At 41.4% G+C, this 23,058-nt stretch overlaps 1 protein-coding gene across 2 annotated transcripts in view; it reads left to right on the top strand.

Annotated features, from left to right (window-relative positions):
- LOC149813396 (ABC transporter G family member 28-like) overlaps positions 1–23,058 on the top strand; it is a 60,508-nt gene that overhangs the window by 17,785 nt on the left and 19,665 nt on the right. The window contains exon 3 of one of the 2 annotated variants that reach the window (XM_089991953.1): positions 13,864–14,133. In XM_089991953.1, the coding sequence (XP_089848079.1) occupies positions 13,864–14,133 (270 nt within the window). Of the gene's footprint in view, positions 1–13,860; positions 14,134–23,058 lie in introns of both variants that reach the window. The other variant, XM_089991952.1, reaches the window with a different exon arrangement.

The raw sequence follows: 23,058 nt of genomic DNA, 5'->3' as shown, positions 1-23,058 counted from the left end.
ACCATCTGGGCCAACTGCCCTTCTTGATTTCATTTTCTTCAAAGCCTCTGCAATTTCTTTCTTTTGAATCTTGCGCATGAAGTCACGATTTATCTCATGAAAAGGAATGGAGAAGTCTCCAAGATCTTGAGCATGACTATCATTAAAAGATAGTGAGTCTCTTGATGAAAAATTTCATGATGATTAATCTTGCTTACAATATTCTAGACGGAGACATCAATAAACTCCATGTGCACTTGAATTTTTTTTTTAACTTAAATGAAAAAGAACTGTAAACTAGAAAATCATCTAGTGGCTTATAACTTCCATCTAAGTTTGTATCCTATGACTCTTTTTCGTCCAAGTACCAAGCATTCATAGCTCTAATACATTCATATATATAACCCTCCTCATACACTTAGGCCAAATATCACTTAGATTGTGTGAAAGCCATGAGGGCAAAATTAGATGCAGTAGAAAAAGCTCATGAACTATTCAAGATCTTCCACAGGAAAAAAACTCATAGGTTGTAAATGAGTATATAACATAAAAACCAAGAGTGATGAGACCCTCGAGAGATACAAAGCTAGGCTAGTCACCAAAGGGTATGCATAAGAATATGGTGTAGATTATAACGAAACCTTTGCACCTGTTTCCCGAATGACCACAGTTAGAACTGTTATTGCAGTTGCTTCAATTAAAAATTGACCCATATATCAAATGGATGTTAAAAAACCCTTTTTAAATGATATTCTTAAAGAAGAAGTGTACTTGGAAGCACCTCCTGTTATGATAATACCTCAAGGGAAGGCACTTTGTATAAAAAAGCATTATATGATCTTGTTTGATTGACACAATTTTGTTTGTTAAGAATTTCGATGCAGGTATTGTCATCCTACTTCTCTATGTGGATGATATGATAATCACTGGAGGATATAAACAAGGAATTCATAATATTAAAAATAGTTTTGAAATGACTGCTTTGGGTTTTTAAGATACCTTCTAGGAATAGAGGTTGCTTATTCCCCTAGAAGGTATTTATTATTTCTGTCTAAGTTTGCTTCTGATATTATTCTCAGGTTTGGAATATCAGATGACAAAAAGGTTAACACTCCTGAAGTAACAAATATAAAAGTGAAGATTGATGATGGGGAGCCTTTGGATGATCAAACTCCTTATCGACAGCTTATCAGAGCACTCTTACTTAACTATTATTAGACTTGATATAGCACACATTGTACACACAACTAGTCAATTTTAGCATGCTCTCACATCTGTTCACATGTGAGTTGTTTTGCGTATTGTAAAAGGAAGGTCGATGCACAACCACCTGTGTAGAGAGAGAGAGAGAGTCGGCTGCACAGTAAAGAATTTCGTTACCTGGATTAGGGCTTCTCTCTATATTAAATAGAGAGAGGCTAAAAGGAATAATTACATCTAAGTCCATTATGAAAACAAAATTTCAAAAAACCTCTAATATAAAAAGACTTAAACTAAAAACCACCTATTTTCAACACTCCTCCTCAAGCTGGAGCATAGATATCAATCATGCTCAGCTTGTCACAACATTTTGAGAAATTTGGCCTAGCAAGAGACTTTGTAAACATATCTGCAACTTGGTCTTCCGACTTTAGATATTTGGTAGTGATATGACCAACTTGAATCATATCTCTTACATAGTGGCAATCAACCTCAATGTGCTTTGTTCTCTCATGAAAGACATGATTGTTTGCTATATATGTTGCCGCTTTGTTATTGCACATCATGGTCATTGGAGAGGAAACCTTCACCTGAAGATTATGAAGAAGAGTGCGAACCCACATCAATTCAACAGTTGTTTGGGCCATAGCCCGATATTCTGATTCTGCACTCGACCTGGAAACCACATTTTGTTTCTTACTTCTCCACGAAATCAAGTTGTCTCCCCAAAACACACAGAATCCTGTGGTAGATTTTCTATCTACTACAGATCCAGCACAGTCATCATCAGAATACGCTACTATCTCCAGAGTTCTACCTTTTCTGAACAATAATCCCTTTCCAGGAGAGGATTTTAGATATCTGAGAATCATTATGGCTGCATTCCAGTGTACCTCAGTTGGTTTGTCCATAAACTGGCTAACTTTGCTTACTGCTAAAGCAATATACGGCCTGGTCACAGTTACGTATAATAGCTTCCCTACTAGGTAGTGATAGCTTTTGCTATCAACTGGTTTTGACCCTTCTTCAAACAACTGAACTTTATGGTCCATGAGAATATTTGCTGGTTTAGCTCCCAACATGCCCGTTTCCTTTAATAAGTCAAGAACATACTTCCGTTGAGACAAAACCATCCCTTCACGGCTCCCGGCAACTTCTATACCCAGAAAATACCTGAGTGAACCAAGGTCTTTTGTAACAAAGTGTTTTTGAATGAGCCTTTGTGGCTTCAATAGCTTTCATATCATCTCCTGTAAGAATGATGTCATCCACATATACCACCATAACAACTATGCCAGAGCTAGTTTTCTTTATAAATAGTGTATGATCTGCTGCTGACCTATTAAAGCCAAAGCTTGACGTCACTTCAAACAATTTTTGAAACCATGCACGAGGACTTTGTTTCAAGCCATAAATCGCCTTTCTCAATCTACACACCTTCTGACACTCCCCCTCAACCTCGAATCCTGGAGGTTGTTGCATGTAAACGGTCTCAAATAGATCCCTATATAGAAATGCATTTTTCACATCTAATTGGCACAAGCTCCAACCATGCTGAACAACTACTGAGAGAACAAGACGGATGGTACCCATCTGCGCAACAGGAGAAAATGATTCAAAGAAGTCAATACCATATGTCTGAGTATACCCTTTCATTACTAATCTGGCCTTGTACTTTTCAATAGAACCATCAGATTTGTACTTTATTGTATATACCCATTTACATCCAACAATGTCAGCATCTGCTGGGGAATCAACTAGATCCCATGTATGTTAAGATACTAAAGCATTCATTTCTTCTTGCATAGCTAGCTTCCAGCGATTATCAAGTTCTGCCTGTTGATAGTTCAGAGGAATAGTTTCAGCAGATAAGGCTGAAATAAAAGACTTCATCTGATTTCCAATTCTGGCATCGGAGACAAAATGAGATATGGGATATAAGGTACATTGTCGTGTCCCCTTTCGTAGAGCAATAGGCATGTTATCATCATCCTGAAGATCACTATTGTCAATAGAACTTACCTCAGGAGAAGAAGAAGATGAAGGCTCTTGCGTAGGTGGAGCTCTACGCACATATACCAATGGAGGATTATTAAATCTGGAAGAGGATGAAGTTTGGTTCGGTAATGAGGGCACAAATTCCAAAGGAAGAGGAGGTATAGGTAATGGAAAAGACTCAGCTGGATCAACCTGCAGCGGGGAACCAGAAGTAGAGTAATATGGAGTGGATTCCAAGAAAGATACATCTGCACTGACATACTCTCGGCGAGAAATGGGATCATAACATCGATATCCCTTTTGATTTTTGGGATAACCTATAAATATGCATTTTGTGGCTTGAGCAGCTAATTTATCACGGTCAGGGCCAAATTTGTGTACAAAACAAACACATCCAAATATTTTTGGTGAGAAAGAGAGGAGTGTGGCATTAGGTTTTAGGATATGTAATGGAATTTGATCGGACTCCAGCGAGACACCCTGGAGGAGAGGGTGAGAATCACGACTCTAGTGGGAGATCGGGTTCTGGGATGCACTTGGGTGCAACAAGTAGGGGCACGATCCAACGCAGCGAGGGGTTGACATGATGTTGGTCTTCCAACCCACAACCAATCGATCAGCCACGAGTATTCACAGGAAACGTGAACCAGAAAAAAACATAATCGGATCAATCAATCCGAGCAATACTTATTTATGAGACCAGTAAGGGAGCACAATGAATATGACAAGTAATAGGTAAAACTGAAACTTGCGGCTGGAATACCAAATAGACAAAGTGAATAAAGGCTGCAAAGACTGACGTGAAACTGAAAAGAAACAGTGAAAATAATAAACAATAGGGAAGTAATGACAAAAACAATAATGGACTGACACTAAAGTAATAAAGAAAACCAAAAGGAATGACAAAGGCTGCTGAAAAGAAAGAAAAACTGCAGGGAACCCCAAAAAGAAAAGAGCTGCGTTAATTCCAATCTTCATCGTCCGTGCTGCACACAACCCTAAGATGGGTATTTATCGTGTGCAGCTGGATCCGGGTCTCGGGTCCGGGTCTGGCCCTGGACCCGAGTCGACTCCTGTTTGCCGCTGGATCTGGGACGTCTGTGCTCTGCATCATTCTCCCCTGGTTGGGAAAAAGTTTGCTCTGACGACTTATTGTCACCACGGTATGCGTATAAACCAGACACATTGAAGATAGGCGAAATGTGCCAATCTTGCATATCTGATGTGAACTCGAGGATGAGTTCAAGAATGGCACATGGAATGCTGAAGTTCAGGTGAGGAAGTATAGTCCCACCACTATGCCTTGCATTGCTGGTCACAGGCCCAATCAGATGTCCTTTAGAATTCAAAACACCGCCACCACTTCCACCCGGATGCTTTGCAGCCGCTGTTTCAAGCATTGCAACTATACATTTCCCCTCTATATCAGCACTCATAGTTTCAGAAGCCTTAAGAGGACCCTGGGTCTTAACAACTCTTGAGACCACACCAGAACTAACAGATGGACAAAGGTTTGATTGAGGTCCCAAAAGACCATGTCCTATCACAAATGCTTTAGACCCAGGTTGTGGACAAGCAACGCCTGGATTGACGGGGCAAATACTATTTGGAACAGGATCTATTTGCAGCAGGGCAATATCCAATGGGCCTCTCGAAATATATACTGCTCTTGCATCATGCCATATCTTTTGGTTGATACGATCCAACCTAACACGCATTCTTTCATAACCCTGGTAAATAGGATCTTGCACAGATGCCATTACATCATCCCCAGAGTTAGGGACTTTGGCAGACACAAGCAGCAAATTCTGTTTGTTCATGATGCCATCACTTGTTGGGCCCCCATGACTCTTCAATAGCAAAGGAGGTTTTTCTTCATGACCAGCTTGATATAAATGATTGACTGGTGGATAGAAATACACATATGCCTTTTGGTCAGGGACCTCGCCCTTTGCAATAACAGTTCTGATGTCTGTGAATGGGATATCCAAAAAACTGAGAGAGCCCTGAATAATATCCAGCAGGCCAAAATATGATCTTCCCCTCTGTCTGTAACTGCAAGCCAGATATGTATTCTCTCCATTTTTCTGCACCAAATCATAAGATTTGATGCCAAAAATCCATAATGGACTTGTGAACTCTGCATCCAATGCATAAACTGCTTGCATCTCATTGCTGGATTCTATCTCTTTTGTTCCAGTAAGGATGGAAAATGTCCATTGTTTGTTTGAAGCCAGTCCACTAGCTTGAGGCACTTCTCTAAACCTCCACGACTCTAAAAGGTGAAAATTTGTAAGTATCAGACCCTCAGAGTTGAGAACAATACCAGAAGCCCAAGTTCTATCTCCAACCATCACAAGCACGACAGACGCCACAGCCTTCTGGAGTTGAAATAAAGGGGAATTGGCTGCAACGGAAACATCTGGGGATAACATTAAGGAGTCGTTGGTAATAGTTGTTGGGTGTTCACTATGTGAAACGATATTCCTGGACGACTCCAAATTATAGCTTGTAGATTGGTTTCGAAGTTGACCACCTATACCATCTGCTATGGCATCCCATGGAAGCACAAGTTGAATTTCTGTCCCTCCAGCACGTGGTCTTAGGGGTCTGGCTAGAATACCAACAAGACAAACATGCTTATCAAAAACTGGACCACCTTCTCCGGCTCGCTAGTGGGTTGCGATCGAGCCCCCACGAGCGGTTTTCAGGGGGGAAAACAAGTATGTCCTGTCTCCTACCATTGGCACATTGCTCGCAGCTCGACCCACTGTCAGGTTTGGATCCCGCAGGCCATTTCTGGCCTGTAAAACCTTTACCACAGGTTGTGGCCAAGGCTGTGTGCTCGAGCATACTTGGGAAACCTCTCAACGACCCTTTGGGGCGGTGGGTAGGCACCGCAGATCTGGTTCATTGCAGCTACCGAGACAGAGTTCAGAAACGGTACCGTCTATTGGTTGGTCGCGCGACCGACATCCCTGAGCAGGCCCGCTTCAATGCCATCCGGTTGCACGACAGCTTGTTGGACGTTCGGTTGGATTGGTTCAATCGCCATCGCACCTGTTAGACCAACAACATTGACGCCCAATCCACCACTCATTTTCAGCATGGGAGTTGTGTGTGTCTCCACCGACGACTCGAGGACCACGATCCGATCTTCGAGTCCATCCAGTCGTTTCGATATGCCAGCAACATCCTCGCTTAAGCGTAGCATGTCTTCTTGCATCTCCGTCACCATGTCGAGCATCCGCTTCATGATCTTCTCTCGTGTCTTTCTGTTTGTAGGACCATTCCTCGCCCCTTTCGTCATGTCGTTGACGAAGGAGGAGGGGCTGGGCTCTGATACCATATTGATGCAACGGAGGAGAAAATCCAAGGTCAGCCTTCACGTAATGGGTATCGAGCACGCTTTCGGTGCAACAAAGGGGCCAACACTAATACACTAATGGGGCTGATGTTGATTCTACTCGATTAGCACACAACCCACGTTAATGGGTGCCGATGTGCTGCAGTGAGGAGATCGGACTCCAGCAAGACACCCTGGAGGAGAGGGTGAGAATCACGACTCTAGTGGGAGATCGGGTTCTGGGATGCACTTGGGTGCAACAAGTAGGGGCACGATCCAACGCAACGAGGGGTTGACGTGATGTTGGTCTTCCAACCCACAACCAGTCGATCAGCCACGAGTATTCACAAGAAACGTGAACCAAAAAAAAACATAATCAGATCAATCAATCCGAGCAATACTTATTTATGAGATCAGTAAGGGAGCACAATGAATATGACAAGTAATAGGTAAAACTGAAACTTGCGGCTGGAATACCAAATAGACAAAGTGAATAAAGGCTGCAAAGACTGACGTGAAACTGAAAAGAAACAGTGAAAATAATAAACAATAGGGAAGTAATGACAAAAGCAATAATGGACTGACAGGAAAGTAATAAAGAAAACCAAAAGGAATGACAAAGGCTGCTGAAAAGAAAGAAAAACTGCAGGGAACCCCAAAAAGAAAAGAGCTGCGTTAATTCCAATCTTCATCGTCCGTGCTGCACACAACCCTAAGATGGGTATTTTACGTGTGCAGCTGGATCCGGGTCTGGCCCTGGACCCGAGTCGACTCCTTTTTGCCGCTGGATCTGGGACGTCTGTGCTCTGCATCATGTTCTATTTAAACCTCCTACGAGGGTCTTTTTGTTTTTTAAAAAGTCGCAAGCACCCCGTCTCTCTCTGTCTCTCTCACTCTGCTAAACCGCCCCACCTCTCTCTCTCTCTACGTACTCTCTCTCCCTCTGCGTACTCTCCCCTCGTCGGGAGCCTCACCCTCTCCCTTGTAAATCTCTCTCTCTCGTTGGTCTGTACATGAGGTGCTACCATCCTTGCTATAAGGCATCCACCACCACCTCAGTGGGTGATGATGCCTAGCTGATGCCTCAGCTAGGCACCTCACTACCGCACGATGACAGTCGGACGACTTGCCACCAGGGCAACCTCCCGGCCACGATGGGTTTCCACGAAACCCCTTCCCCCTGTTCTCTTCCTCTGCTCTCCTGTCCTACTCCCCTCTTCTTCCTGTTTTTTCGCCGACAAACCAGAGCCACCAACGGCGGTGGCTCTGGCTCGCCAGGAGAGAGGGTGTCTAGCACCCTCTTTGGTGCATTTTCAGGCAAAATTAGCAGTAGCCAGAGGTTGCTGCTGCTTTTCCAAGTAGGGCGTCCATAGGGAGTGCCTAATGCCACTCCCCCTGCCGTCACCTCCTTCCTCGGTCTTCTTAAACCTGAGCCGGGCTCGAGTTCTGCCGCACCACTAGTGGCGGGCATGGGCCTTTGGCCCTGCTCCGTCATTTTTCCTTTGTTTTGGCCTCCTTGCCATGCCACAGGGGTGGGCAGGGGCCCTTGGCTGTTGTGGCAGCCACTGCCTCTGGCAGTGGCCTGGCTGCCAACCTTCTTCTCTTACCCCTTCTTTTTTCGGCAACATCAGCAGCATCCTGCTACTGTTGTCCCCTGGGCCAGCCTATCGAGTTGAGCTCGATTTGAACCGATCCCAGCTCGGTTCCCTTAGTAGGGTGACTGAGCCTAGGCTCAGTCTTGTCTTGTTTAGGGGCCAGACCCGGCTCGGCCTGATAGCCGAGTCCTCTATCCCTCCATCCCCTTTTTCTACGCTCGAGCAGCATCAACTTCTAGTGCTGTTGCTGTCTCGAGTCTGTCGAGCTGAGCTGAGCTCGGCTATCACCGAGTGCAGCTCGATTCAGCTCAGTATCCCGGGCTGACTCATGTGCATTGAGTTTGACTCGGCTTCACCAAGACAGCCGATCGGTCCAGCCTGCCCTCCCTTTGGCCTGCCTAGTCAGGCGCAGCCGAGCTAAGCTTGGCTCAGTCCGTTCGGCTCGAGCTGGGTTCTATGTTGTCAAAAGCGCTAGGCGGGGCTAGTCAGTGGACCTTCGAAAAGGTCTAGGCGGGCAAAAAAAATTAAGAACAAACAATGTAGAAAAAGATAAACTACACAATATTGAGATAAATAAAGCATGTATGAAGCATAACAATTAATATTAAAGGGTCAAAACATAAGAGTGAATGACATTAAACATCGAACTTGGGTCATGACAAAAGTCTTAAAAGTAAGACATTAAGTGCATGATATTACAATTCATATTCTTAAGACAAAAGTGCTTAAACTAATCAGCATAAGTGGATTGGAAATTTGTAAGAAATCCTTCAATTCTTTGCTAAGTTCTTCATCTCGAACACAAAAAACTTTGACTGATTGGTTCTTCTTGAACACGGGAACTTTCACCGATTGTCTTCATTGTTTTATGTGGTGGTAGTGGTGCTGGTACATCATCATCATCATCTTCAGAATCATGGACTATATAGTTTGATGCATCATCTTGCTCTTCAGTGTCAGGGATTATATAGTTCGCTGCATCATCTTGCTCTTCAGTGTTAGGGACTATATAGTTTGGTGCATCATCTTGCTCTTCAGTGTCAGGGACAATCTCTAATGAAGGTGGATTTGGCTTTTCAGCTGCAACCCTTGTCATTGTTAAATCTAATGACAAGGGTAACAGAAAAAAGTTCAATATACACACAGATAATCAAAACAAAATAGTTAATAGTTAGTGGCAAATTCACACATATAAACACATACACACAATTTACTATTCAAAACTGACTTATTGCCTCAAACATTTTTGAAAAGATGGTAACTTTGCAGCATTAAGTGGTATCCCTGCCTGATAAAACCATCTACTGATATACTCACAAACTCTCTCTCTTTCTTTTTTCTTGTACCTGTTCTCTAATGTAGTCTATTTTGCTGCATTTACAATAGTTTTGTCAACATTAAAATATGAATCAATAGAACTTCGTGGTAGTGGTGGTCTTGTCCCAAAATCATGACCACTAGAAGGCACCATTTGGACATTATCTTTGCTCAACATGGCGGGAGATCTGCCCTTGAACATAGTAGTAAATTCATTATTCTCATTCTTTTTCTTTTTCGAAGATTCCATATATTGCATTATACTTCTCCTTATCAACTCATTACTATTTTTACATGGCTTCACGTTGCATGCAGTTTCAAGTATGTGTTGTTTAATTCTGTAGATTCCGCCGTTATATGTATTTTTGCACAGATCACGTCACTGAATTCAAATTTGCCTCATCCTTGCAAAATGCCCAATTCCATGTTGGATCCCCAGAGTTTCTAATTTTCCTTTTTGTTAAAGGTTCTGTGCTAGGGTTGGAACAAGAGCCACTTGCACTTGCATTTAGAGGAGCCAATCCACAATCAGCTGAAGAACTTGGGTTTGCATCTTCCATTGTTCTAATTAAACATTTCAAAACAAACAATTATTAATCAATAAAATAGATAAACAATACATATATAACAGTATGTATAAACGGTTCAGTATATAAACAATACATATATAAAATATATAATTGTTATATATATATATATATATATATATATATACTCAACAATATATACATATACGGTTCAATATCTATGTATAAACAATATATATGAACTGACTAACTAACTAACTAACTATATATATATATACTGAACCGTATACATATACTGAACTGTATATGTATATGCTGAACAGCATATACTGAACAATATATTTATATGCTGAACAGCATATACTGAACTGTATACATATACTGGACAGTATATGTATATACTGTCCAGTATATATATATATATATATATATATATATATATATATATATATATATATATATATATACCAATACTGAACAGTATACCAAGAAGAAGGTGAAGAAGAAGACTGGAGGAAGAAGAAGACAAAGAGCGGAGGAAGAAGAACGGAAGAAGAAGGAGAGCGGAGGAAGAAGAACGGAAGAAGAAGGAGAGCGGAGGAAGCTCGCCTAGTCGAGCTGGGTGGCGCCCAGCGCCTAGGCACGCCTTTGACAACATAGGCTGGGTTCGGGTTTGACCCCTACGACACAATCATCACTTATTCTGTTAAGAAAAGATTTTTACCTCATTCTTTTCGCAGCACGATAAAATTCTTTTAGCGCACCATATCGGCACAACAGACAAGACACGCTTACTGAGGCATGAGTTTTTAAGAACCTATGCTCAGAATCGTTAGAGATTCAAACCATCTCCAAGGTAGGGGAAAATTGCACTCGTTGTTGACAAAAAAACATTTCTAATATATATATATATGTATATTATATTTACGTTAAATATATATATATATATATATATATATATATATATATATATATATATATATATATATATATATATATGCTTTTAACTCAAGGACACAGTTTTGTGTAACATTATCTCATTTTAACTCAAGGACTCAATTTATGAGTGCTCCCAGGACAGTTCACTTAGCCACTGTACTCAGGATTATCAGATATGTGATAGACACTATGTACTATGATATGTTATTTTCGTCATTATCGGCCACAATTCTTAGAGCCTTTTGTGATGCTGATTTTGGAGGTTCTACTCAAGATCATCTTTCTACTACTAGTTTCTGTATTTTTCTTGGAAGTTCCCTGATCTCATGGAAAAGCAAGAAACAACAAAGGGTAGCCTTATCCACAACGAAAGCAGAATATAGAGCTATGGAAGTCATAACCGAGATTATTTGGATACGGTGGTTATTGGGTGAGTTGAGAGTCTCCATTGTTGACAAGACTTCCTTATATTGTGACAATATGAGTGCTATTCATATTACAAAGAATCCAGAGTTTTATGAGCGAACCGAGCATATTAAAATAGATTGTGACTATACAAGGAATACCTATGAAGACGAAGTTATTGCTCTAGAACATGTGAGCTCAAAGAATTAGATTGCAAATGTCCTTACTAAGAGTCGTGCTCCTTCACATTTTCACTCATTCCTTTCCAAACTCAGAATGATTCCATTGCATCATTCCAAGTTTGAAGGGGAGTGTTAAGAGTTATGTAATATAGTGTATTATACCATTTGTACTTGGAATGTATATTAGAGGGGTCAACCCCCATGATAATGTACTCTTCTGTAAACAAGAATGAAGTTCCTCTTCTGATTCTCCTTCTTCCCTTTTTTATTCCATTATAATTCCATATTTTGTACCTCTTGTGTACGGTTTGAGTGCTCTTTTTACTTCATTACATGGTATCAGAGCTTTGGAGCTTTGATTCTTGAGGACGTGGATCATGTGATCGTGAGCTCGTGGTGGCCAATAGAACTTCGCTTCCCCTATCTTATTCTTCGTCTTCTCTCTCTTCATCTTAGTTATCACTATGGAAGAGGAACGAGAAACCATTGTCTCCGTTCTCGTGAGACTCAATGATTTCAATTATGTTATGTGGGCATCGATCGTTAAACATCAAATTTGGAGTAAGGGTCTATGGGGTTTGGTGGATGACATCAAGAAGGAGCCAAAAATTTTGCTTACAAAGAATGACAACAGAAAAGAAGTGGTGCTTCAAGGAGATGACATGACCAAAGTCATTGCCGATTATGAGAAGAGGTGGAAGGAATGAAAAATAGGTCATTCCAAGATTATATAATGACTCATTAATAATGTAGATATAAAAAAGTGTTCTAGTTTGACAAAGTTTGATTTTGCAAGTGATGTTTGAAAGTATATCCAAGATATGTATTCCCTAAAAGATATTTTTCATGTATGTAACCTCCAAAATAAAGTTAGGACTATGACCCAAGAAGACATGAGCATAAGAAAAATACTATAATGCTCTATCTCTTCTTTGGGATTAGTTGGCTCTCTTAGAGCCTAAATGGCATTGTCCTATGGACATTGAGCTCCATGAAAAACAAATCAAAATGTAACATTTTATCAATTTGTTGATGGACTTGTACCCGAATTTGAGGAAACTAAGTCTGACCTTCTTCGTAGAGAAGTCTCTTTCATAGTTAGAACTCTAGAAGAATTGACTATGGAAGAAAATAGGTTGAAGAAACCCACTTCATCCAAGGATGAAGATTCGGTTCTTGCTATTTCAAGACCTAGAAATCATACAAAAAACTATAAGCCTCCACATTTTGGAAGATGCTCTAATGAGTATGGATCTAAAAAGAAAATTGTCATTTTTGTAATGAACCCGGCCATATCATGCCTTTTTGCCCAAAGAGAAGGAAAGAAGATAGAAGAGAAGAAAAGAAGGTGGCTTCCGTAGGACTATCTTTTGCAAAAAGCAGGATATGTGAAAAGTCTAAAGGTATTGAATCAATGTTACTTGCTCCACTTATTGAGGCACTACAACCATTATTCAAGAATCAATCTTCCTCTCTCTTCCGGTGCGGTCATATCTACTTGTGTGGACCCGTGTAAGACCTCTTGGATCCTTGATTTTGGTGCATATTTTCATGACTCCAAATGAGTTCATATTATCTTAATGTCGTGTTAACCTAAATGATTAATATATACATGATGTGTTTATGTGTTTTTATTTATTATTTTTTTCATGTAATAGGTCATGCCCTCTAGGGATATTTTTTGTCTTTTTACAATGTATAATAAGTCCAGCCCATTAAGGATTATTTATATTTTATTTCTTTTCTTTTTTGTTTCTTTTATTCTAGCCGTTGGGACTAGCCCAACTAGCTATTGGACTAGCCCTCTTGCCTCTCCTTTGTTGTATATAAACGGGATCTCTCCCATGTTGAAAAAATGCTTCTCTTAAGCATTTTCTAAGTGAATAAAATATTATTTTTTATATTGAGTGCTCTCTTGTGTATTTTGTGAGCTATTGTGAAGTGTACCCTTGTGGCCTTGTTTTTGCCCTTTAGAGGCTTGTGTATTGCCTTTGTGGCTTTGTGTTTGTGCCCTACATTGTGTGCCCTTATGAGCATTGTGATTGTTCTTGTATTTGGGTTTCATTTCAGTTTACAACATTCTTTTGCAGTTTTCATCAACTTCACTAACTCTATGTTAGCCAAAAATTGCTTTCTTCTAGCTACAAAAATCACAGTATTAGCAATCCCCATGGGCTACTTTATGGGAATTTCTGCATTAAATAAATCAAGTTATAAATGTAAATGACCAGACAGACTACTTATGTGGACATGCATTTGCATATCAAGACCTTCCTGTTAGTTGTGTGATATTCAACAAAGTTTCGCTTTCTTCTGCTTTTCTTTTCCTTCAATTAGATTGTTTACTCTTGTTGCTGGTGTGTTTTTGGCAGGAGACCTCATGCAGCGTGTCTGCACTGCAGCTGAAATAAAATTTTATTTTTCCAGTTTCTATCAAAGTAGCGGGAAGAGTACTTTCCTCAAGCCAAACAGAAACTGCAACTTGACTTATTGGGTTCCTGGATGTGAACCAGGATGGGCTTGCACTGTAGCCGACGATCAGAAATTAGATCTCCGTGATTCCAATGAAATTCCTGCCAGATCTCTCAACTCTCAGCCTTGTTGTGAAGGATTCTTTTGTCCTCATGGTCTTACTTGTATGATACGTGAGTATCTAAGCTCCCTACACTCTAGTATTCTTGGAGTTTGTTGTCTATTTATCTCATGGTCTTGTATGATGTTTGAGTATCTGAGCTAATTGTTCTACTATTCTTGAATTTTATTGGTAAATGCCTGTTTATCACCTTATTGACATGACATCTCACCATCTCATCAGTTTGCATAGATGGTTAATATTAGTAGTAGTAGCAAGTGGTTAAACCTTAGTATCAAATGTTTGCTGAAGGGTTTATAATTTGTATTATGTAAAATCCAATAAAAAAAATCTAGTCCCGGGTCGGATCCGGATTCGACCCTGACCCAAACCCGATAACCCCCCTCCCCCCTCGTGCTTATTTAAAGCACGAAGAGGGGAAGGGTTTCTCATTCGAAACTCTCCTCTCTCTTTGCTTCTCTCTCACCCTCGCCTGACCCTCTCTCGCCTTTATTCCGGCCGGCAGACCTCCGACGAACCCCCGTCCGGCGACACCACTGCCGACCTCCCCCCTTATCTGTCCCTGTGTGTGCACCGGTGACACGCGACCGCCCCTCTCTTTCGTTTGACCCCTCCCTCACTCACCTCGCCCGTCGCCTGCACCCGACGCCGGTGCTCTCCCTGTCCCCAACCCCTTTTAGGTAACCACTCACTCTCTCTCTCTTCTTCTTCTTCTTCTTCTTCTGTTTTCTTCTTCGTCATCCTTGTCTTCTGCCTCTCGTGTTTCGACAGGGGCAACACCCCCTGTCGCTTGTGTTTAAGTCGGTCGGTAAGGGCTTTGGCCCCTGCCTCTCGTTTTTCGGCAGGCCGGCAAGGGCAACACCCCTTGTCGCCTGTGTGTTTAGTCGGTCGGCAGGGGCTTTAGCCCTGCCTCTTGTTTTCCGGCAGGCCGACAAGGGCGATGCCCTGCCACCTGTATGTTTTCGGCAGGGGCAAAGCCCCTGCCACTACCTCTGAGTTCCGGTAGGCAGGGGCTTTTGCCCCTGCCCTTCTTTTTCCAGTAGACCGGCAGCCGCCCCTGCCGCCTGTATTCTTTTTCGGCAAGCAGGGGTTTCGCCCCTGCCTCTTTTACTTCCATCAAGCAAAGGCGAAGCCCCCTGCCTCCCTCTTTGTTGACGTCAGGGAGGGGTGTCGGCCCTGCCTGCCAGAAAAACTCAGAGGCGAAGCCCCCTGCCTCCCTCTTCGCTGATGTCAGTCAGGGGTGAGCCCCTGCCTCTTTGCTTTTCTGGCAGGCAGGGGCGAAACCCATGCCGCTTTGACCTTCCGACAGGCAGGGGCTTCAACCCTACCCCCTCCTCGTCTTTCCTTGTTCGAGCCAGGGTTGGGCTCGGCCTGACAGTCGAGCCCACCCTTACACCCCTTTCGTGCTTGCAGGCAGGGTCGGGCTCGGCCTGGTAGCCAACCCCACCCCCGCCCCCTTTATGTTTCAAGGTTGGGGCCTAACGAGCTCACTCGTTTGAGTGAGCTAAGTCCCCTCCTCCCCCCTGTTCAGGGTCTTTGACCCCTTTATTTCTTTTTAAATATTTGTATGTATATTCACCCCTTTTGTCTTTCACAATTCGCGCAACGGATCCCGCTCGCATCTCCACGTTTTGAGCCCTTTGTTACTTACACACGAAGGCAAGCGCAACCCTGAGACTCTCCAAGGTAGGGGAAAGTTGCGCAAAGACAATGGACGAACTAAATTAAGCATTTAACATTTAAACAGAAATAAATAAATAAATAAATAAATATGTATATATATATGTATTTTAACTCAAGGACATAATTTTGTGATCCTTGTGTTTTCCTTTATGTCATTTACTTCGCCACCACGCTTTAGTGCACAGGCTACTACTTTATGTCATTTACTTCGCCACCGCGCTTTAGTGCATATGCTACTGCTTTTGCATTTACTGCTTTATGTCATTTACTTTGACGTCGCGCTTTAGTGCACAAGCTACTGCTTTATGTCATTTACTTCGTCGTCGAGCTTTAGTGCACAAGCTACTGCGTTTGCATCTACTGCTTTCTGTCATTTACTTTGTCGTCGCGCTTTAGTGCACATGCTACTTGCTTTATGCATTTACCTGCTTATGCATTTATTTAGCTAATATACGGTTTCGTATTTCGTGCACTGCTTACGCTTTTTTATGCTCAATGCACAATTTCGCACAATGAGGATTGCTTGTGTCTTGCAGTCGCATTGAATTGTGCTTGGGCTCGCATTTTTGCTAACTTGCACTTACATAAGTGCAGCCTTGAGCGTATCCCGTTTCGCTCATTTTAAAAGATGTGGGTCGCACATATGCATTTCAGTTCTCTAAAAAGTGGATTCCTAGAGCGAACCTGTTTTCCTAAATGTGTAGTTTGCAAAGCAGAAATTGAAAGTCCTTTCTGGTGCAAGATAGCAACCAAGTATCTCAAATTGCTATATTTGGGAGAAGTATTTTTACTACTTCTGTTGTGTATCTGATAAGACTCGCATAACCCCGATGAGGGGCATGGGCAAGTGTTTGGGCGAGATTCTGTTGAGAAACCTGTACCCCGTTTATCGAAGTTAGTATCGAGCCATACACAACATACAGATACTATGATAAACAGATGAGAGATCTGTGACGATCTCATACCGTGCGAATGGTACAAGAGTTGTACTTCTGTTTTGAAAGATAAATCATGTCAAAAATGAGTTTACATTGCATTTTTACAAAACATTATGTTGGGGTTTTCTTTTGAGAAACCTATACCCCTTGTGTAACGCCTCAAAATCCAGGACTTATCACTTTTTACGAAAAAATTGAAGGCTTCGCAATCGGTCATTTTTCAGAGTTTTAAAAACAGTTTAGCGAAAAAATAATATTTGAAATAACAAGTCGATGGATCTTGGGCGCATTACAGCATAAACTTTCCTTCACAAATAGATTTGAAACTCCGTACATTTAAGAAACCAAATGGATTATAAAATTGATTTTTTTTAATAGTTTAAGACTTTTACAAAGGAGAGATTTTCAAGAAAACCTTTATGCAAATTTACCGAAATGTCTTCAGGAGCGAAACGTCAGGGAAAGAGTCTCATCTTGATATCATCATGCTATCGTGCCATCGCAGTTCGTACAGATCCAATTATCACATGTGCTCTTAAAATGAGTTAGTTTCACGAAAAACTAGTAAGTGAACAAGTGAGACAATATGAAACTGAAATAAGCAATTTTAACAAGTAATAAGTTATGTCTATCATGATTAGTTGACTTATTCCAGCAAATAAGCTACTTCTAGCATAAACAATAGATTATGCATATGAACAATTGAGTATGCAACCCCGTAAGTGTTTTCAATGTGAGCAATTAATTATGACATCAAGTGAGCTATTAACTATCACAAGGTAAGAGTTCATTCATCACAAGATATACATAATTTCACGGCAAGTGGATACATTAATCATAAGATGCAAACAAACAATTCTATTAATCACAGGGTTAAACAGTTCGTAAACCACAAGCTATAAGCAATTGCACCATAAATAGTTCATTTAATCACAAGATATAAGCAACTTATAAGACAAGCAGTTACATTAGTCCTAGTTGTAAACAATTCGTAGATTACTAGCTCTAAGCAGTTACATTAGTTATAAGAGACTCGAGCCAACAAGTACTGTGATACGAATATTTATTGTTTCGATATTAACTGGCCTTGCGGGTACGCACAAGGCACGACACGCAGAAACAACTGAGAATAATCCGAGGGTTTATTATGTCATGTATTTTAGATATCCCGGGTAGCTAACTGAGTCCGCTCTTAAGGGGATGGCCAGTGACTGAGAGAGAATTTTTCAAAGGCATTCGTAGACAACAGATGCATCCTATTTCTGCAGAAGTCTATGGGATCTACCACCTAGGATAATTTTTGGTAGTCCCGTTCTCTAACTCTGATGACTGGGGACATCGAATCATTTTTCGAGGGGTGGTTGTTAACAACCTGTCCATCGGAGTTTTGTATCAATCCATCCTCTCCCATGATTAACACAACAGGTCGAATGGGTACGTCATGTGTTATTTAACTTATGACCCATTCTATATGCTCTAGTCTTTCAACCCACTCGAGCATCTTGTCTGTGAAGACGAACATCATCATTACTGTTGAGATTAAGAGGTTTTATGTTTAAAGTTTTCCTAGACTAGAGGTTATTTGAATTTTAGTTTAATGAGGGACTTATGTGTAATTTCTCTTTTTGGCCTCTCTCTATTTAACATAGAGATTAACCTTAATCATGTTTAACGAGTTCTCTTATTGTGCAGTCGTCTCTCTCTCTCTACCTAGAGTTTTGCGCATCTCATCTAACCTTCTACATGGTATCAGAGCCACTGATCTCGGGTGCGTGATCGATCGTGATTGATCTACACTAACGAGAAAAAAAAAGTTGGAACCAGGTGTGTATTTTTTTTTGCGTAAGATCTGATAACAGATCTGGTGTCTGACTATGGTCATGACCCAGATCTGTCATCAGATCTAAGGGACACGGTGGATGCGTGTCTTCAGGTCTGGCAGTCGTAACCCTTGAGCCCTTGAGTTGTGGAATTTTTCCTGGAAACAGTTGCCGTGATTTTTGTGTTTGGGAGCAGCGGCAATCTCATTTCCTGTGCTGCTGTTTGTGATCGAGATATGACTGGTTTTTAATCGTGCCCTGAAGAAATGAAATTCCTTTTTGGCTATCGTGCTTTATATGTCTGGGAGCAACAACTGTCGTGATTTACAACAACTGTCGTGATTTTTATTTTTCTGCGTCTGCATATTATCGTTGGTCGTGAATCTGGGTGCTGAGTTCTCAAATCTTATTTGGTTGTTCTATTTCAGAATATGATATCAGCAGTCGTGATTTCTGCTCTGTCGTGATTTTTTTTTACATGCGTGTTGTGAAAGAAGCATGTTAGTATCAATTGTGTTTCTGTCGTGGAAGCAGCAGGCGTGATTCTCTGCTGTATTGAAAAATATCCTGTTTGTGTGGAAGTTTTTAATGACTGTCGTGGGATTCTGTGTTGAGTATAGTTGTTGGTTGTTGTTTCTGGCTGATGCGTGATTGTAACACACGCTATTTTCTGTGTCGCTTGAAGCCTGTCAAGATTTTATTTCTGGTGTGGCAAACTGTGTAGTCGTGGACTTGCCTGACATGTGATTATAAAACCTGATGTTCCAGAATCTGATTTTTTTTCAGCTGAAATAGAATTAAATATTCAGTATGGGTGAAACTTCGAAATGTGATTCCAAAATTGAACATATTGGGGAGTATAAGGCTTTCGCCAATCCCTTCTCGTACGACTCTTCTGTAAGGTTGAATGAAACTAACTGTGCCAGGTGGTCCAGAACTTTTATGATGTCGGTGTCTGGACATCGTAGAAAAAATATTTTGTTGGAAGACGAACCCAATGAAAAGGTGGGAAAATGCGTTACTTGGGATGACGATAATGACATAGTTATGTCATGGATCATGAATAGTGTCGAACCCAGGGTTACCGGAAGTGCCTAGCTAAAAGGGGAAGCGCGCTTCCTCGAAGCGCGAAACGTCGCGCTTCCGAAGCGTGGGGGGAAGCGTCCCCCATTAAAGGGAAGCGCGCTTCCCTTTAATGGGGGACGTGTTTCCCTTTAATGGGGGACGCGCTTCCCTTTAATGGGAAACGCGCTTCCCCCCACGCTTCCCCTCGCTTCCCCCTCGCTTCCCTCTCGCTTCCCCTGTTTTTTTCAATTTTTTGTATTTTTTATTTTTATTTTTTTCGCTTCCCCCTCGCTTCCGAGACGCTTCCTAGGTCACTTCTGAGACGCTTCCTAGGTCGCTTCCGAGACACTTCCCGAATCGCTCCTAAGTGGTCCCACGCTTCCCCGCTTCCTAAAATTTTGAAAGTGCCTCTCTTCTCGCTCCCGCTTCCCGCTCCCGCTTCCTCAACTGGCAACCATGGTCGAACCCCATATTGCAGATGGTTTAATTTACTATAATACAACCAAACATATGTGGGACAATCTTCGAGATACATACTCACAAGAGACTAATGTGAGTCGTATCCTGCAAGTCGAACAGGAGATATATAGTTTACAGCAGGGAGATCAGACCTTGGCCCAATACTATGCATCCGTCAAAGCTGCATTTGAAAGACTCAATGCTCACAGGCCTCTTTGTTGTTCGAAGCAAAAGGATCATCAAGAACAGACTATGGTTGCTCGTTTTCTTACAAGTTTATCTTCAGAATTCTCTATTGCAAAAGTCCAAATGTTGACTGGATCAAATGTTCCTACTCTTGCTGATGCATATAATCGTCTGAGTAGACTTGCTATTTCTCTTCCACAATCTCAGCCTGTGACCCAGTCATCTGCTCTAGTTGTCTCGTCTGGTTATGGGCGTGAAAATATTCAGAATATCAGAGGACGAGGTCGTGGGCGTGGTATAGGAGGCAGAGGAAAACTTCAATGTACATTCTGTGGAAAATCTGGACATTTAGAAGATCGTTGCTGGGATAAGCATGGTTGGCCAACCTCTTCTTCATCAAAGTCATATGCTCCTAAAGCAAATGTTACTACTCTCGAGGCAACAAATGTACATGATAATATCTCAGCAAGTGACAGTATCACCCTCAGTCGTGCTGAATATGATGAGCTTATAGCTCTTCGCCCTTTGAGTTCCACCCCTCCTGTAGCTGGTGTTGCCTACTCAACAGGAAATCATCTTCATCCGACTGACACTAAGTGGATTATTGACTCTAGTGCATCCAAACACGTATGGAAATTCGCTTGTTTTTTCAGATCTAAAGGATATTATTGTTCATCGAGGAGTCTCATTAGCCGATGGGAGTTCCTTCTTGGTTGTTGGTCAGGGAAATATTTCTATATCCATCTCCTTATAGTTGAAAAATGTTCTTCATGCTTCAAACTTTCCTCAAAGTTTACTCTGTTAGTTGCCTTACAAAAAAACAAAACTGTAGAGTAATATTTGATCCGATGGGTTGTCATTTTCAGGATTTGCTGACGGGAAAGAAGATTGGTGGAGGCTATGAAGAAAATGGAGTCTACTACCTACATCATTCGGTGGGTAATGTTCATGCTGCAGTGGAACACTCATCCAGTCCTGTTCAGTGGCATCGTCGTCTTGGTCATCCTTCATTGTCAAAGCTTTGTTCTGTCTTTCCTCAAATTCCTTCCACTACATCATTTTAGTGTGAAGCATGTCAGTTGGGCAAGCATCATCGAAGTTCGTTCCCTTCGAGTCAGAGTCAGTCTAGTCATAAAGTTTTTGAACTTCTTCATGCAGATGTATAGGGTCCTAGTAAGATTCCTACTAGGGCTCAGTGTCGATATTATCTTCTTATTGTTGATGATTTCTCTAAGTTGTCATGGGTGTTTTTAATAAAAGAACGATCTGAAATTCCAAGTATTATCAAATCCTTAATTCTCGAAATAAAAACTCAGTTTGAATCTATTGTCAAGATTGTTCGCACTGATAATGCTCTTGAGTTTAAATCAAAAGTTTAGTTACAATTTTACCAAGATCATGGCATTCAACCCCAAACTTCCTGTGTCTATTCATCTCAACAAAATGGGGTGGCTAAGCGAAAACATTGGCACTTGCTTGATGTTTCCCGAACCATTATGATTCAATCTAATGTTCCTGCGTTATACTGGGGTGATGCGATTACCATTGCTTGTTATCTGATCAACCACATGCCTTCATCTTCTGTGGGTGATCAAATTCCATTACATATCCTAAAACCTAATGCCCCACTCTTCTCTGTCTCACCAAAAATATTTGGATGTGTTTGTTTTGTTCACAAACTTGGCCCTGACCGTGATAAATTATCTGCTCAAGTTACAAAAATGCATATTTATAGGTTATCTAAAAAATCAAAAGAGATATCGATGTTATGATCCTATTTCTCGCCGAGAGTATGTGAGTGCGGATGTATCTTTCTTGGAGTCCACTCCATATTTCTCTAGTACCAGTTCCCCGCTGCAGGTTGATCCAGCTGACTCTTTTCCTTTACCTATACCTCCTTTTCCTTTGGAATTTGTGCCCTCATTACCGAACCAAACTTCATCCTCTTCACGATTTAATAATCCTCCATTGGTATATGTGCGTAGAGCTCCACTTCCGCCAATGCCTCCATCATCTTCTTCTCCTGAGGTAAGTACTACTGACAATCATGATCTTCATGATGATGATAACTGTAACGCCTCAAAATCGTGGACTTGAAACCTTTTATGAAAAATGTTGAAAGCTTTGAAATCAATCATTTATCAGAGTTTGAAATAGAAGTTCAGCGGGAGATCAAGTTCAAAATAGCAAGTCCCTAGACTTTGGGCTCATTACAACACAAATGCAATCTTCCCCCTTATAAATCGATTTGCAATTCAAGTACATATTTTATTGAAATGAAAAGAAAAACCAGGTTTTGGTAATACGGTTTTAGTAATCTCAAGTTTTAATCAGAGTAGTGTACCGAACTACCGAGCTAACAAGCAAGCAATCAGTTCACGTCACAACACGCATATCTCATGATCATGTGTATAAGTTATATTTTGTCTCATTATGAGCAGGCTGTTGTGGGTATGCACAAGGCAAAACGTAGAAACAGCCGAGATCGATTCGGGGGTCCATTATGCTATGTATTTTGTTATACCTCGAATGACTGACTGAGTCCGCTCCTAAAGGGACGGCCAGTGACCAAGAGAGTAAATCCCCAAAGGCAAAACAAGGGCCCAAAGGATGCGCATCCGAACTTTTGCAGAAGTGGCCTGAAGGATTTCCCCTAACCTTTGATGACTGGGGAAGGTCGGATCTTTGCCTGAGATTGTCATTAATGGTTGTCCATCGGAGTTTTGTACCATCCATCCTCTCTCTTGATGAACCGTCCTGAATGAGCACGACAGGGGGTTTTCTTAACCGTCGTCCCATTCTACATGCTCTGGTCTTTCAACCCAA

The sequence above is a fragment of the Nuphar pumila genome, chromosome 16 (assembly GCF_984573655.1).
Source record: "Nuphar pumila chromosome 16, dmNupPumi1.hap1.1, whole genome shotgun sequence".
Lineage (NCBI taxonomy): Eukaryota > Viridiplantae > Streptophyta > Magnoliopsida > Nymphaeales > Nymphaeaceae > Nuphar > Nuphar pumila.
The sequence above is the reverse complement of the archived record's forward strand: the minus strand, read 5'-3'. Positions and strand labels throughout refer to the sequence as shown.